Raw genomic sequence first — 18,198 nt, 5'->3', positions numbered from 1 at the left:
GATGCTAAAAAATAATGCCTCTATTTTCTGTAACAATTTTAAAGATATAATTAACATACACAAAGTTGGCAGTTTTTACGTTCTGTTCTCACAATTAAGTAAAGTATATTTAACAGTTTATGTGTAAAACCTTCTTAAATTACAAAACACTTGAACAACTAAAGATGAATGAATTAATTCCCAGAATTACCACAAAAACATGTGTTTTATAGCTTTTTTATTGAATAAATATTAAATAGAAACCTAGACATAATAGGCCACACTTTTCTACGTACTCACCAAGTAAACAAAAATATAAGCACATAGAGTCAATTCATTTAACTTATTTTAGTACTTATAGTTTTATCCTGTTATGTATGTTGTGACATTTATTTATCTTGTATACCAAGAAAAAATTTATATGATTTCAACATGGTTACGACGTCTTCCAGCTTAATCTGAAGGCAAATTTCAAATTTCAAATGCTCCTAATGATTTGTGTTAAATTTGCTTCCTGTGATGTTTTTCTTTGCTTTGATTTTCTTTCAGCTGGCTGTGACAGGCTGTTTTTTTTAAATGTATTTTAAAAGCAAGGTTACATCACATTGCAGGCTGTACCAGGAGGGAGAAAAGGCTCCATGTTGACCTGGTTACAGTGTGTAGGGAAGGGTCAGAGGTCACGCGTGAAGAAGTGGTCTTCAGAAATCATTCAGTGAGTCTGTTTGAGGGTCAACGCAGGTGAAGGCGACGTCTCTGCACCACTTGGCAGTTAAAGACGCATTAAGAAACATGAGAAACATGTCTTCAGCTGTGTGTGTGTGTGTGTTTTTTTAAGGGCTCTCTGCTGGCTGTGGAGGCGATGTAAGAACACTAGAGCCCCAGAGCGCCATCATATGGTTAGTATATGTTACTCTGTTTAAAGATTTTTTCAAATTCATCTGTTTTTAAGGTAATTAAAATTGTAGAATATATATATTTTGTGTATGATTTTACGTTGTTTTTATGTTTGTGAAACAGGGTGAAACCACAAAACTATACAGATTCTCCATACTGGGGATTTCTCATCCTCACCCACTCCAGCCGACCACCGCCCCCATCCTCAGCTTTTAATCCAACATGTGCAATTTTAAAAGATCTCACGACAACAAAACGGCTCATATGGGGAATAACATCATCACACATTAAACTGGTCTCACTGAATCCACAGTCTCAGTTTTTCAGTCATGTCCATGTTTTGCAATTCCAAGACTGTTAAGGGACCCTGGTATGCAGAGTTATGCAAGTATGCCGTTTTGAAAAATGTCAGTGGCACTTCTTCTTCTCTCCAAAATGTAGCCTAAATTTGGAACATCAAACAGCCCCTTTGAGACACGATATCATGACATGGTTACTACCAACGGATGCCATCCGCTCTCATATGACTCCAGTATCTCTACTAGTTTTAAATCTGAGCTGGGTTTTATTTGCTACTGCTTCACCCCTCACCCATTTTTTTCCTGCTCATTTCATTTTCTTGTCCTCTCTCTAGACTTTTCTTTTCTGATCCTCTGGGTTTTGGTGATGCATTTTTAGACTTAGACAGTCAGGCACCTTAAGTCTTTACATTAGCAGTGCATGCATGTTTTGCAAATCTGCTTTTATTGTGAAAATATTGTGCTCAAAGTAAGATATGTAGATGGCAGGCCTGGATGCACTACATGTCCAAATTTAATAATATTGCATTGACTACAATTTTTTTATTGTAAAATCAGATATAGGATATGCTTGAAATATGTTGTCAGGAAACGTTTAGCTAATACTTGGAGCATTTTTGCAGTTTGTCAAATACATTAACAACATTTCCCCACTAGAGAACATAATCGGGTCGACATTATTGTAACAGTTATACTTTTGAAATCAATATTGCCATCTGAATATATTGGTGTATATTTTTTTTCAATAAAAGAGAAAAGGAACTGAACCTTTTATGTTGATTAACCATCTTGGACACAATATATTATTTAAGGGTGAATATGTATATATATATGTATATATATATATATATATATATGTGTATATATATATATATATATATATATATATATATATATATATATATATATATATATATATATATATATATATATATATATATATATATATGCTCAAAAAAACATGAATCTAAAGGGGAGTTTAAATCTCATTCATCAGCAGCTCCGCGTTGACTGCTGGAGTGATGTGATGACTCACAGAATTTATTTTTGAGTGATCAGGACCCTGAAAGTGATGCAGCTTAATGGAATTCGGCCATCATTGCTTTACTTATAAACAGCTGTGTTTTTCCTGCCGTGACGCGTCAAAATATCTTCTGTGGAGAAAGGCCAATGTGTGTTTTTTTGTTTTATTTTTTTGGTGAAGGTAACATTTCCACTCCAGACCAGTAGGGGGTGATACGTGGTTCTTGTGCCGCCCCTGACTGTGACGTTATATCACGCACCTGTGCACTGAGTCTGCGTGTTTTCGAATGGAGGGAAGTTCTTACAACTCAAACAAGAAGTCAAGTCAGAGATCATCCATGAAAAGCAACAAGTCAACCTTCAGATACCTGCTGCTGCAAGTCATCTGCATTACACACCGTCAGGTTAGTGTTTGTCTGCTTAAGCCATCAACAGCAGTGAATGTAAGCAGTAATGTGTGTGTATCACAGTCTATATGTCGTCTTCTGTGCCACAGAGCTCCGTTGTTCCAAAAACTATTAAAAACACACAATGAGCCACACTGTTGCACTACTAAGTGATATGTTCCTACATTACACACACCCTGTAGTTTATTTGGACTCCATTCCTGCTGCCCCAAATACTCACTAGAGCATCAAATGTGGATTAATCCGCCTCTGAAAATAATCCCCAATAAATGTTTTATTTCCCTCTCTTTGTTTTAGAAAACTACAGTGACCAGCTGTTTTAAGAAATCACTGAGACTTAAAAAAAGAAACTATATAAATACAGTCATGCGTGCAGTAATACACGGGCTATGATGTGAAATCATGACTTCGGGTTCAAATTTCAGTTCATCTACAGACATATTTTAAACATGCGGAACAAAGAACAGCCTAATTGTTACTAAAACAACGAATGATGAGAACGTGATAGAAATAATAATGGACTTTCTCCCATTTATTGTGTCTGTTTTTGTGACGATCACTTTGAATTTTAGACCCAGGTAGTTTTTAACTTGTTTTTAGGTTAAAAGTTAAGATAAAGTTCACTTGTGTTGCATCTAGTTGTGATGGTTTAGAGTTTTGGGGAGGAGAAATGCTGATCAGGGTCGTCACAAGTACAAGTATGTGTTGATTGAGCTTTGGCTGCCACCTGCTGACTGCATGATGATCAACAACTTTAATGTCAGCTGTATTAAAATCTTTGAATTATTTGAGTTCATATAAAAAAAAATCATATATAAACTATACTAACCTTAAACGAAAAATAAATGAATAATTAAAAAGAGAGGGACAAAACATATAAAAATAATACACAAAGTATGCATAAAAGGAGGAAGGGATAGAGATAACAAGTGGAAAAACCAAACAGATCTTTGATGAAGTTTCTGTATTTTAAGTATGACACATGAGAAAGCTAAGCGTAGAAAAAAATCACTAAAACAATCACTAATAAATTATGTTATTTTATTGAATATATAGTTATAAAGTAGCTTAATTTAATTTAAATTTAAAACAAAACATTAAAAACAGTATACTTATTATTATTAACATGGAATCTAAGCAATATAAGACAAAAATATAAAATAAAACAGAGGAGAAAAATTGCAGAGATTTATTTTAAATAGAATTTTATTCAGTAAAGAAGCTAATTAAAGGACCATACTGAAGGTCTTATTTTATTTTATTTATTTTTTGTAGGTTTTAGTGAATTTACTGCTATGCATATAAAATAAAATATAGTTCTGTCTGTACTTTTCTTTTTACTGAAGTGTGACAGCATTTGGCTGATGTTTTTATCTGTTATTGCAATGCTCTTTATATGGAGTTACCTATTGTGTAGCTCAGGCCCTTTATAGCACAGATGAAGAAGATCAGCCTTCACGCGCACAATACTTGCTAGTCGATACTTTCACTGTTGGTTTTTGGTCCTTTCACTGGATTTGTTGACAATAACATGTCGGCCTGTGTGTTGAGTGTGAAACAGACAAACAGAAGATAAGTCCTTCAAACTCCTGAATCTGTTTTTTCCTATTCTCCTCATCCTGGCATCTTTCCGCTTTTCTTCTCCTCCTGCTCCTTTATAGCAGCAGGTGACACATTATAACTGTCTCAAAGCTCTGACACCCCCTCCTCATGTGACATCATCCCTCTGAGATGAGCTGACCTATGACACCTCTGAATACAGAGACCCCCCCAACACACACACACACACGCACACGCACACGCACACACACACACACACACACACACACACACACACACACACACACTCAGGGGGGTCTTTCTTTCCTTTGTCACAACACAGTAAATAGCTGGTTTTCTTTCTGTGAATGAAGTCGTCTGCTGCTGAAAAGATGTTTTAATCCTGTCAGATGTTTAAAAAGAAAATATTTATTGTACAGATGATAAAACCACCAGCAAACAAAATAACAAAACTATGACACATCTGATACTATAAATGTTAATCTAACTGAATGATGAAAAATATTTTGCACTACAAGAAGCGAGTTTCCGGTTGCATTTTGTTGTGTTTCAGTATTTGCTTATTTATGTTTTTAAAAAACCCTGATATATTCTAATGTCTGTATTGATTAAACCACAGGGATCCAAAAGCTGCTTAAATAAATGTAACGAGTAAATAAAGGATTAAAGCCATTCTTAATGAACAAGATTTAGGATGATAAATAAATGTAGACGTATCTAGTTTTGCAAATGAACTCTTCAAATATTTTTCAAGCACTCTAAAGTCTAAAAAACCGTTATAAAGCCATCGTAATGATGCCAAATCTCCTGAATCTCTATGCTCAAATATATAAATATTGTGAGATTTTCACTGAAGCTCACCATCACCAGGGAGCAGAATCCCGTTTAACTTTTGAAATGTTTTCCTAATTTCATAAAAATAAAGTAGGAAAAAATCATGTGAAAAATAACTTTAAAGGATATATGAGAAGGTTTATTTCAGTCTTATGTCTATACAATAAAAATTAAAAGTAAAAATAAAAGTTATTTAATGTTGCATAGCATAAATACAGGGAAGCAGCTTCCCTTTTTAACCAAAGGCAATAAAATAAGACCTTGAAAGCTCAGGTGTGTTTTCCACTGTGGTAATTTTTCCAAGTGAACTAGGAACTTTTTTGTTGAGTTGAGGAACAAAACCTGCACTTTGACTAAATGTGGCCCGCACAGTTCAAGGGAGCAAAAAGTCTCTGTTCCAGGTCAATATCAGGACGAGAGTCGAACATTTCTGGTTTATTGACGTTAAAACCAAAGTTAGTTTTTGTTGTTGGCTTCTTGACTCAAAACTTAACTTGGTGATGGATTCATGGTTGTAATGTGTTAAAATATCCATTTGATCTCTACAGATCTCCACTGTGGATTTGCTTTTCCTCGCCTGCATTTCTTTATTCATCACATCTGACTCAAACTCCAGAACCAGGCACCAGTAAGTACAAAGAACAAGATTATGTTTATGATGAAACTGTATCTCCAAAGCCACAATGTCTTTATTTATTTTTTCATTTTTAAAATCCACCAAGAGTCTAATTATCTTCACAGGTCTTCAGATGTGGTGGAAACAAAAACAAGTATGTTCAGAAGAGACTTCTTTAGTTCCATACATCTTTTAGTTAGCTGCATTAGTTTCTCTAGTTTCTGAACTTTTTGTCCAAAAGTCATTTCATTAACAGCTTATATGTCCTTTTTTCATCTATTGTTCAAAGTATAAAAACAGTTTTGTTTGAGGCATCAGATGAATTAATCACCACCAACCAGTTGCCACAAAGTGAACTTGAGGCTTTTGTCGCCTAATTTTCCCTCTTAGCAACCCACCTTTGACTTCAAAGTAAAAGCTAACAGCTAATTTGCTCCTAAACAAACTGAAGACGTGATAGCTGCAGTGACTTGTCGCCCCTTAAAATGAGTCTATTTTGGGAACTCCTGCCTTAAATGCTCACTTTGCTGTTATTTTAATGATTTAGAGGAAGACAAAAAGCCTGTTAAAAAAATAATTCAGCACTAATAAAGACTTGTTTATTTCCTGTCAATACATTAGGCTTCGTTTAAAATACATTTTTCTGAGAAAAACAAATCTACAAAAGTTCCACATTCCATTAACTTTTTGAATAGTTAATGAAATTTTTCTGTAACATAAACGTAACCCAAAAATATTTTCTTTCAAAGTAAAATTAGAATAATGTTGAAATATTATAGGAATGTGACAGGAGATTTAATCTCAGTTTGGGATCTCAAGTGTCCAAAACTACAGTCTGTTTATTAAGAATTTTAGCTCAAAAGTTTGTAGTGATTTTGACTACAGCATCAAAGAATCTCATCCAAGTCCTTTTACAAACACAAAATAAACTACTTTTTTAACTTAACAAAAAAAGTTAGTTTCTGGGCTGCATAAAAATTTTATATTGACTAAATTTTACAAGTTGAATCACTACAAAATTACTTAAATGTGTCTTCATAAATTTAGTCAGCTTCAAATTTTAAGGCAACCTGGACACTTACTAACTTTTTCAAGTGCAAACAACACAGTGCAGGGTTGATTAATGAGGCATTGGTTTGTATCTTGAATCATAATATGCATTATAAAATTTTGTGTATATTATTTATTTGAAAAAAGAGATATAATACTGGTATCTCTGTAAAGAACAATAGTTTTAATATTCCAGTCAGAGCAACCAGATCAGAATCACTACAGGCTGAAATCAAACCCCTCACACCTGCTTCAACTTTTATTCACCATCATAAATATCCAGTTTATTACAAAACAACTCACCGGTCAACATTATAAATAGATTTATAAAACACAGGGAAACATTTCAAAGTGACACTTTTGCAGAAAAAAAACACAACAAAAACATCAATAAAACATATTCACCAAGTACCAAAAAATAAGAAAACCTTCGGTTTGACCTGTTTTATGATCAGATCGTGTTTCGTTCATATTTAAAAAGAGGGAGTTTAGTTTTAGACGTTTTGCGCGTCTGAGTGGGAAAATGAAAATGAATATTAATGAATTTTCCAAGCTTAACAAGACAGAAAAGTTTCACCTTTTTATTAGGAATTCATCATTACAGTAATAAATGCCCTAAAAAGTGATCATTTGAACATGGGGACAGTAAGTTTTAAAATTAACCCTTTGAAACCTGGGGAAAATGGCTTATTTTGTTTTAAAAATATGGGAAGAAGGCAATGAGCTATGCCCAAAAAGAAATTAATTTGAAAAAAAGTACAAGAACATTACCTGAAAAGTAGCCAGAAAAGAGATGACCTAGAAAAGTGCTAAAAATTTTAAAATTGTCTGTAAAATCATTTAAGATATGTAGTTGGTGTAATCATTATAATAATTTCCTCTAGATTTTTTCTCATTTTTCCTTCACATTTTTTTCCAAGCTTTTTTTTTTTTTTTAAAAAAAAAAAAAACAACAACAAAACAACAAAAAACAAAAAACAACAACAACCAAAAATTCCAACTCTACCAATTTCTCAATTCTCAATTTGGGAAACATTTATTACCAAGTTGGTCATTGCCTTTTTTTCCACGTATTTGAAAGAAATCAAACCTATTTGCTCAGGATTCAAAGCTTTAAGTACTCATGAAAGGCGAAAAACAGCCCAAGAAAAGTGATGTCAACCCAGCTTTCAAAGGGTTAAAAAGCAACTTGTGCTTAAGCTTTAACATTATAATTTTCCGATGTCACCTTTTCTGGAAAATGCCATTTTTTGTGAGAAATCAAATCTTGATGTAAACCACACTCCAGTCAAAAAGAAGCAATTTTCTCATTTTCCGAATATTTGTCTTTAAGGGTTTTCTTTTTTTTTTTGCGGCCGAACACGAGCTTATAGGTGGACTGTGTTTCAGAAATGATGTCCCTCACTCAGTAAAAGTTTTGGCCCCGGGCCTCACCAGCTCCAGTGGTACATGTGCGCCAGCTGCTGCACCCCTGGGTGCTGCTGCGGCAGGCCGGGGTGCTCCGGGCCGTACGCGGGGTGCAGCAGCGGGGAGTAGGCACACAGAGGCAGGCTCAGGCCAGACCTGAGGGTCGCCTCCAGGTCTTGCGCCGTGATCCGGTCGCACGGCTTCCCGTCCCGCACCAGGAGCGGGATGGCGACCCGGCGCGCGGGCAGCAGCGGCAGCGCGTGCAGGCTGTGCTCGGAGCGCTTCATCTTGTATCGGTGGTTCTGGAACCAGATCTTGACCTGGTTCGGGGTGAGGCGGATCAGCCCGGCCAGGTGCTCTCGCTCCGGCGCGGACAGGTAGCGCTGCTGCCGGAAGCGACGCTCCAGCTCGAAGGTCTGCGCTTTGGAGAAGAGAACCCGCCGCTTCCGGCCGCGGCTCCTCTGCGCCACGCCGCCCGCAGGATCCCGCTCCGCGTCCGGGGACTCATCCGTGGAGAGCTCGGGAGATTTGGGCTCGATTCGAGACTCTAAGGAAATACCGTGTACTGCAGGGAGACAGGGTAATCAGATTACTCTGAGAAGTCTGATGACAGACTGGAACTCAAAAACTTTAAGCACAAGGAATTTCTTAGAAACAACAACATAAAACAAAACATATTCCTCGCTTTCCAACAGAAGCCAGTGAACATTTACATTAAAGGTATAGGACATTTTCCAGCTCTGATTTTTGTTTTCCTTTACTCTGAATATGATCCCCAAGAAATATCCTGGATATGCTCATACTGTAAAATCCAAGAAGTTGATTTTGCTTAAAAAAATCTAAGAAAATGTAAGTAGCCTAAAAAGACTAGCCTTGATTTATGTTTACTTTATTGTTGTTTTCGTAATACATAGTATTTACTTGATTTTGTGAAGTTGTTGCAACTTAAAAATGATCATTGAAATCACCTTGTTGTTCCTAAGTTTTAACGTCAGTAAATCAAGTTAGTCTGACTTAACTTGATCGTGACAGGAGAATTTTGCCAATGCCAACATGTTGATCCTAAAAATGGTATTTTTGTAAAGGAAGTTCAACACAGGGCTTATTACTTAAAATAATCGTAGAAACCACTTGCCTTGGAAATTATCAAGTCTTAATATAACTTTTAAAATTAATTTATGTTTACTGTATATCTAATTGATAAATTTACTTAAAATTTAGTGGATTGTTTTGAAAAAATGACAACTTTACATCAATCTTTCTAAGTTTTAGCAACTTAAGAAACCCAAGTTAACTGCACTATATACCTGCTTATCTGCTGGTGGCAGACTAGTCAGTCATATTTGTATTTTCTTAAACATGTTGAGAAAACAGAACTCGCAGATCTCCATCATTGGCGAAATTCTTTTTGTCACGATCAACTTAAGTCAGACTCAGTTTACTGAAGTTTCTAAAACTTAAGTTGCAACAACTTCACAAAATAACGTAAGTACAGCAAATTTTTGAGTAAACTTAATTAGATAAAACGCAAACATAAATTAAGACTCATAGTAATATTTACTTTTTTTTTTTTGAGGCAATCTGTTTCCAAGATTATTTTAAATAAGATCAACTTGTCAGATTTTGCAGTGTAGAAAACAAGCCCCGTGCTGAACTCCCTTTACAAAAGTACAATTTTTAAGATCAACATGCGTCTGGATGTTTGGACAGCTCCTCACTTGTTCTACTTATTAAAAAGGACAAAAACTTAAAATCGGCAACAATTTTTAATTATTTGGCTGAGCCTAACAGTTAAAATTTATAATGGGGGATTGGTAATTGGTAATTGGTGATAAACTGTAATGAATATGGAGACAAAGAGCCAGTCTCCATTTACGCGCAGGTGCCTGTGACTGTCTGGACAAAAATTATAATCAAATGATAATCTAATGTCATATTTGTAATTTAGGTATTAAAACTAAATATGGATAAACTGATTATTGGAAGTGGATATCGATTTTTAAGATGGTTATGGATTTTATGTTTTATTTGGCAATTACGCACAGGCAGATTATCACATTTGGATTTATTTGTGCTATAAATCATATTATGAATACACACACACACACACACACACACACACACACACACACACACATATACATATATATATATATATATATATATATATAAAAAATTTTGGGGGGGTCCTCACATGAGAAGTGCAGGTTACCGGATCCGCGGCTCCACCTGCTATAGCTCCCACCGCCGCGCCCGCACAAACTCCGGCCGCTAAATTCCAATTTCTGCACGTTTTCCGTCCCTGAAACTTCCGCCGAGGCCTCCTCGGTGTCGTCCTCCTCGGTCTCCTCTGTCCCGGAGCCGCATCTTCCGGTGGCGTCTGGGAGATCTAGGATGTCCCGCACGGAGAAGCCCGTTTTTGTGTTGTTGCCAAAAGACATGACGCGTGTGGGGGAAACGGAGAAGAAAACGAAAGGAGGAAAAGAAAAAGGGTAAAAAAAAAAAAAAAAAGTTCCAGATCTGTGTCCCGCGTTGATTCAGCTTCTGCAGCCCGTTAAAGAGGAGCAGACAGCGCAGAGTTTGGGTCCATGAATGCCCCGAGCTGCACGGGCCGACCGGAGAGGATTTAACAGCATGAAAAATACATGAGGGAAGACATTAAGAGAGAGTATCCGTCCTATTTAACGATGTGTGTGTGTGTGTGTGTCAGTGAGAGAGACAGAGAGAGACAGAGAGAGAGAGAGAGAGAGAGAGAGAGAGTTAAAAAGGACGGAGGCGGGTCAAGTGGTTGAGGGTGTGAAAAAAAACCCGGGAGCAGCGCTTATACCCCTTTTCCACCGAAATGAGCGCGTATACAAGAGACGCTGGAGCCGCGGGAAGAGGTGAATGTTTAATGATGGAGGATTAGAGAGAAAGAAGCGACTCATTTACATCTATAAGTGCCGCTGATCCGCTTCCTGTTTACATGTTTAGTCTCAGATGTGCAAACTCGCGTAAAAGCATAAAAACTGCATTCATTTGTGAAGTGGAAGAAATATTTGTTTTGTTTTGTTACTATTTACGTGAGATGAGATCCATGTCTGAAATCTTAGAAAAACAACAACAACAACAAAAAAACAAAACAAAACAAAACAAAACATTGAAATAGAAATAGATCAAGTAATACGATTTATAACATACTTACAAAACTGGAAAAAATATTTATATTTGCACAATTTTGAATTAAAATACAATAAAAAAGTTCTATCGCATAAAAATGAATGAATATATATAGAGAATAAAAACTAACATGAGATTAAGGTCAACAAACAATTTCTCTAATTTAGTAATCATCTAAATTTACAGGAGCTCCTGATTTTGGAAATACTGCAGTGTTGCGTTCCTGTAACTCCCATAACATGAAATCAGAGCTTCCAATTGTAAATTCTTCTCACAGGAATAAAATACTGGTGAGAAAAAAAGGAAGGCTCTGAAGTTTTTCACATTTAAACAAACTGAAATGAAAAAAGGTCTGGCCCAGGGGCCAATTGTGGCAATTGTGAGACATTTAAACGGCACTTGGCTCGACTTCCATTTGGCCCACCTCTCAAAATCAAGCAAGATCACTTTGAATTGTTTTCCTTCACCTCACAGGACTTGGATTAAGCTTGTGGACATGCATCATGTGTTTTCATAAACAGACAGTAAACCAGGAAACTAAACAGTTACATAACAGCACACATTTCCTTCTGTAGCAGACACACCATGGCAAAAAGTCAACAGGGACAGCCTCACGCTGCCTTCAGGAGCAGTGGAAAGTTGAATGCAGTTTCACTAAAATATGAAACATTTGCGTTTGTCTTGTTTGTTTTGTGTGTGTGTGTGGTTTTTTATTTTTATTTTTAAAATTACCTATTTGATACCAGGAGCAGTTGACCCGCAGATGTTTTCACGTAATATAATCTGGCCCCCATTCAAAAATGTTTGGACACCCATGGCCCCATGACCACCATGTGCAGTGGTGTAGCACCAGATCCTGGGCCCCTGCCTACACAGTCTCTGTGGGTTCATCACTTCCTCTCTTGATGCATTTTTTTAAGGCAGTTTCTTTTCTTTTTCTTTTCTTTCTTGAAACCCAAGCATAAGTCACTCATTTGACTCTACATTCGTTAAGAGTCAAATTCTAGTCCAGGGGCGGACTTTTGTGCCTTTCACAGGGTGAGAGGGGCCTCAGAAAACTTCACGAATTTATTTATTTTATTACAAAGGTCAATCTTTCAGCCGATTTATTCAGCCAATTTTAATTAAGCTCTGGCATTAAAAACCTATGAGTCAAAAATTGCAAACAATACCAAACTTCACTAAGAAGTCACCACATGTAAGATGATTATCGCAGCGTGTTTGCCTCTTCCTCTGCTGTTTGAGTTAATCCTCACAACAAACACTGAAACCTCCTCAGAGTGTTTACACGCCGGCTGATGAACTCACTGATTCACAAAAACAGTTCAGATCTTTATCCCACCAGAGAAATTATTTCTGCGCCCGTTAACAGTTTTCCAGTGTGTTATGATGATCACACCGGTTTGTAGGCGATAATGTGTGTAAAATAGTTTTTATTTTCTCAGAAAACATTTTGACACGTCACAGTAAAACACAGATAATGCAATAAATTGGCTAAATTCTATTTAGCTGCTTCAGTTTCAGGGTCCTGGTATTGTTCATGTGGCCACACTGTCAGGACTTCCTGTTTAACAGAACAGTCACTGTTAATGTTTTAACACCTGTGATGTCCCTGCTACATCAAGATGTCCGCTTTGAAAAAGACTCATCCGTGTAATCCTTTTTGTAATTATTTAACAGTAGACTCATGTTCAGTTATATTACTTCCATATTTTTGCCAGTTTGTGCAGCAATCTGCAAATTAGTTCAAACAAAATGAGCTTCAATTCAGAAACGCAGGTATGTCCAATAAGAGGCTAATCAGTTTCCAGCTTTTTTTCAGTAGTACAAAGAAAAGCATGATGGAGAATGATGTGGAAAAATATAGCTTTCAACACATTAAAGGCTGTATAATTTACATCCTCTTCCTAAGTGAACTTTTGATTAAACAGCCAATTGAAATAGATTAATCAATAATAAAAGTGTTAGTAACCTTCATAAATGGTAGCATCTGCTCTTAAGATTTTAAGCCATGCTATATAACGGTCCAGTTTGTCCACCTACTTTGGTTTAATACTAAATATAATATATGATACTCGCATCAGCCACAGTTGTACTTTGTGTTTAGTGTTAGCTCGCTGTCAGCGTGCAGTACGACCTCACAGAGCCTGTTTGCATTTAGACTCTCAAGTTTGTATTTCACCAGTGTTTTGCATGTTTCACAACTTTGCATGTTTTTTTTACACCACATCAGACATGCAGAAGTCAGCTTTGACCTTACGCAGCAAAAAAATCTTCAATTTTTACACAGTCAATGAGTCCTTTTTTTCCTGAAACATAGCAAAAACTGCACTGTTTTCAGTAAAAGTCGAGTTGTGTCGAGAAATGTAAGAAAGGCTCCTACCTCTAGTGGACTGATCAGCCTTCTTCAAATAAAATTTTTAAATTTTAAATCACTTGATAAGTGTAGGAAATATCAAAAAACATTTACTAAATTAACTTCTGTGAGATTTTTCTTGTTTTTTTGTGACATTTCGAAATGGTTTTTTTTTTAATCTTTGGTTAAATTTCGGTTTCCACTTTGTGTGTGTGATGTGTGTGACAATGAGTTGAGCTCCCTCTCTCTCTCTCTCTCTCTCTCTCTCTGTGTGTGTGTGTGTGTGTTGGGTCCTGCTGGGTGGTCGAACTCTGCAAACAAACACACGACGAGCCGACAGCCACAAAGACCGCACAGCCTCCACATTTATCCCATTTATTCCCCCTGAACACTTTATAATGGTCTGACTGCCACACACACACGCGTGTGCACACACACACACACACACACACACACACACACACACACACACACACACACACACACACAAACTGCTGGGAATACATGTGAGGCTGCTGGGAGTTGTCATGGTATTCAGACTGCTGCCTTCAATAGACTGTCTTCTATATTCATGACCACACACACACACACACAGACCAGTTCCCATTTCCAGCAGTCAGCAGCTACCCTGAGTTGGTTTGTCCTAAAATAATATAATAAAACTTAAAAAAAAAAGACTTAATTTGTAAAACACATAGTCAATGTGCAGTTAAGATAGAAATGTAACGAAGTACATTAAAATGTAGACATATAGACAAATCAAAAGAAAAGAATACAAAATATATTATATAATATATAATATAAAAATATGTTATGTATATAACCTCATACAAAGTGAAAATAAAATAAAAAGTGGTGAAATGTGTGCAATAAGTATAATAAAAATATAAATAAGAGAAATGCAGATGTTACATAAAAAGTAAGAATTTCAATAACCAATAGAAATTGGCAAATTAATAAAATAAAATGAATAGAAAAAAATCCTTTACTTATGGGATCCAGGCTCAGTTGTAACCTCAAACGTAACTTAGTTTTCTTTTCTTAAATCAGATCCAAATTTCAAACATTCACAAGTGCATTTTTCTTAGGTAACGTGGAATAATTACAGCCTCCAACATAACTAAACACTTGTGTTTTTTTATTTCCCTCTTCAGCGTCTGTGGAGGAATCATCTTCCTCTCCACAGAGCAGCTAAAACTGCATATGAAGAAGAATGGGTGGATGAAGATGAGGCTATAGCATCTTCTGAGCGTGCTCAGTAGATTAAAAAGTGATGTTGAGTTGTGGCTTCCAAACTTTGTCTGTCAGGGCACAGAGGGGATGGTATGTGATCCTGAAAACATGTAAAGGAAATGATAGACATTTCACAGGAAAAACAAAAAAAATAATCCCTGCTTTAAATAGACATTAATGAGTCCAACTTTTAACCTCCAGGAGCCCCTGATCATCCCTGAGCTCAGACTGACCCCTGCTGTCACACTGAGCAACTGCAGCTCAATACACTAGTTCAGTGGTGCTACATAAGTGATACATTAATATAGTTTTTACTGAAAACCTTTAAAATGATTTTGTAAAGAAATTAGGACTCAAAATAAAGGCATACATAGGCATACAGAATATAACCAGAAGTTATTAGATGAGTTTTATCAAATCCCAAAAGGAGATGAAATCATTGAAGTTTCATAATTATTTTAATTATTATTTATCATAATTGCAGTAGAGTGTCTCGATCTTTTTTGTTTTTTTTAAGTTTGTATGTTGTTTTTCTGTGCAGTTGCCTAAAAAAAAAAATTTCACATTCTATCCTTTCTTCTTCTTCTTTGTAAAATTTTACTTAGCGTGTTTTCTTATTTTCGAATAACTTTCTAAATAGTTCTCGAAAGTTTCACAATAAGGCCTTAATTTGTAACTAATTATAAAAAAAAAATACAGGAAAAAGTTTTTAGTTGAGCTTTAAGAATTTAATTAAAGATGGTTCTCACTTTATTATTATATAAATCATCCATCATTCATTTAGTATTGGAAACTTAATTCTTCATAAATGTGTGATGTGTAGCGACTGAACACGTGATTGCCTGTAATTACTACAAAATTATTTGGAATTTACCAACCTGAAAATAAAGTTTCAGCCAATGTTATTATTGATAAGTAAAAATATTTCCACCACATTTTTATAAAACAGCTAAATTTTCACTGACCCTCTGAGAAAAAAACTAATGTGATACAGGATATTATCCAAAAGGAGGCGCCATTGCATTAAAAATGATGCCTTGAAATCAGAAGTCTGTTTTTAAAGTATATGATTATAGCCTGTCGTATTGCATTTGCCTTCTTGTTCTTAAAGTTGCCTCCTACATTTCTACTCTTACATTTATTTCTAAGACCTGAAGTAGTATTGGGTGAAATGTATTTATGTAATGATTCAAACAAGCTACTTAGCTGCATTAATGACACAAAAAAACAGGCCCGTCACTTCTCACAGACTATAGCAGCATGCTTCCACTCTGACCTGCGGTACGGCTCACTGCTGTTATTAGTTACTATTCTTTTGTTACATATCAGTTGTGTTCAGATAATCTGGATTAACTGATAGTCTTGGCTGTTTTTCACCCACGTGGTCATATTTTTCTAGATCACAATCAGTCCCAGATTTTAATTAACTAGAATAATCCATTTAACCAGCTGTGTCCACCACGTAATTATCCATAACTATTTCAACTGTTTATTCATTACTTTCTGTAATTTCAATTTGTAACCTATTAATATTCGCTTTTTATATGTTTAGGCCTATTCATTACTTTTAGCATATTTGAGCAGTTTATAGATTACTTTTAGCTAACTTTTTTTAACAGTTTATCCATTGGTCCACCGTTAGCTATATTTCAGTTTTTAATCCATTAATTTTAGCTAACTTTGTAAACTGTTTATCCATTACTGTTTATGGGTTACTTTGAGCTATTTCAACTTTTGATCTATTAATATTAGCTTGCTATTTCAAGGTTTTATCTATTACTTGTAGCTAGCTAGAGCAGGACTCAAATTACTAATCTGTCTGCAGCTTCAGCACCACGGACAGTGCCATGGATTTATAATAAAATACAGGCTTTTTTTGGCTCATGGGAAGAAAGAACAGAGTCTGTACAGTCTTTATTAAAAGCTGTTTTCTCTTACTCACTTCGCTGAGGTCTTCGACTTTTGTCTCTCCCCGTCTCTCCCTTGTGTGTGTGCAGGCCCATCTCCCAAACTCCAGTCACAAAGAATGCACAGATGTAATTGGTGAAGTAGCATCACGTGAGATGATTTGCAACTAGTCTGCGAGCTTCCTAGGCTGTTAAACTGGTGCTGTAAAGGCTAGAAACATGCTGATTAAAATAGAAATGCTCTGTCAAAATGTAATAATTGATTTGACTGATTTATGGGACAGAATCTGGATAAAAAGCAACTGGGTGTTGGTATGGACCTCGGTAACAAATGCAATTGCATCCCCCATCTCCCCATCTTCCCCCCTCACTCAATCTCCTGCTGCTTTCAGCTAATTATGTCAACTATGCTATCTGTCTGGTACTTAGCTGACTTTTTCAATGGTTTGTCTGCTATATTTGACTTATTATTTCAACATGTTTTGACTCGTGATGACAGATGTGACAAAATACCAGTGTTGACTTACAGTTTCACATCGGACACAAACACCAGTCTCCTGGATAAAAGTCCTGTGCTTGCTGGACCCATCCACCCTATGTGGACTTTGTCAGTCTGTTGCTACTGCTACTGCTGTTACTATGTCTGTTGCTCTGATCGTCTAATAATGACGTGGATGTGTTGAATTAGGTGTTGGTCGAAGGCCCTGTGCACTAATAGCTTCCAGATGCTGAAAGGCTCATTGTGTGTCCGTATCTGATGCTGAGGGCCACTGCCCAAGCTGCTTTTTTTGACACCCTGATAGTGAGAGCAAGCTGAGCTAGCCATTTTAAATGTGTATTTATTACTTAAGCAAACAATTTCAACTGTTTATCCAATACATTTTACCGTTAGGTAATTATTTCAGCTGTGTATTCTTTACTTTTTATTCTAAATGTTACTTTTTGCCAACTATTTCAATTGTTACTTTTACCTGTGTACCCCACCACACTCCTGCCAAGTTTGCTACGTTCCAAAAGCTTTTTAAAATCCTGTTATAAAGGTGTCAAGTAAGGAAATTTTTGTACACCACTTTCCCTTATGAAACAGAAAAATAGAAGGGCGTCTTTTTGGATTTCAACTCCTTTTCACCCCACTGAGCAGTGGCTGTGGCTCAGGAAGTAGAGCAGTCATCTGCCGTTCTCAAGGGTTGAGGTTCAAGGACGCTTTGATGAATGAAATTTTAACAAGGGATTTTGAATGTGAACCTGTACTTACTGGATGATTAGCCTGTCTGTTCAGCAGTTTGGCCAGCAGTGTATGAATGTATAGTCATAACGTATATTCAAGTTAGGTGTGAAAATATGTTCCACTGTTTGTTTCTGTGCTGTCTCCTTTAGCGGTTGTTGGCCCGTCCTGTAACATTATCCCCACCACTTGCCGTCGCCATCTTACTCAGCTCAGCTGCCTGTGAGACTGACCTCTGGTGGTAAGTAC

General features: G+C 36.3%; 1 protein-coding gene and 1 long non-coding RNA gene across 3 annotated transcripts; one reads left to right on the top strand and one right to left on the bottom strand.

The window, feature by feature from the left end:
* The first annotated feature begins 2,420 nt into the window (after positions 1-2,420).
* On the top strand, positions 2,421-18,194 carry LOC121955079 (uncharacterized). 2 transcript variants are annotated; one of them, XR_006106592.2, is made up of 3 exons: positions 2,421-2,599; positions 5,545-5,624; positions 18,102-18,194. It is a non-coding gene; the product is annotated as an uncharacterized LOC121955079 (long non-coding RNA). The 2 variants fall into 2 exon arrangements; XR_015779222.1 differs by lacking the exon at positions 18,102-18,194 and adding an exon at positions 5,738-6,189.
* nkx2.2b (NK2 homeobox 2b) lies at positions 6,846-11,162 on the bottom strand. The gene is made up of 2 exons (XM_042502865.2): positions 10,264-11,162; positions 6,846-8,634 (listed from the first exon to the last, which is right to left on the bottom strand). The coding sequence occupies exons 1-2, from the start codon at positions 10,508-10,510 to the stop codon at positions 8,093-8,095; spliced, it is 789 nt and encodes a 262-aa protein (XP_042358799.2). The 5' UTR covers positions 10,511-11,162; the 3' UTR covers positions 6,846-8,092.
* Positions 18,195-18,198: the final 4 nt, after the last annotated feature.

The sequence above is a fragment of the Plectropomus leopardus genome, chromosome 16 (assembly GCF_026936395.1).
Source record: "Plectropomus leopardus strain MGB_pleo_1.0 chromosome 16, ASM2693639v1, whole genome shotgun sequence".
Classification (NCBI taxonomy): domain Eukaryota; kingdom Metazoa; phylum Chordata; class Actinopteri; order Perciformes; family Serranidae; genus Plectropomus; species Plectropomus leopardus.
Note: the sequence above shows the minus strand (reverse complement) of the source record. Positions and strands in the feature narration are given on the sequence as shown.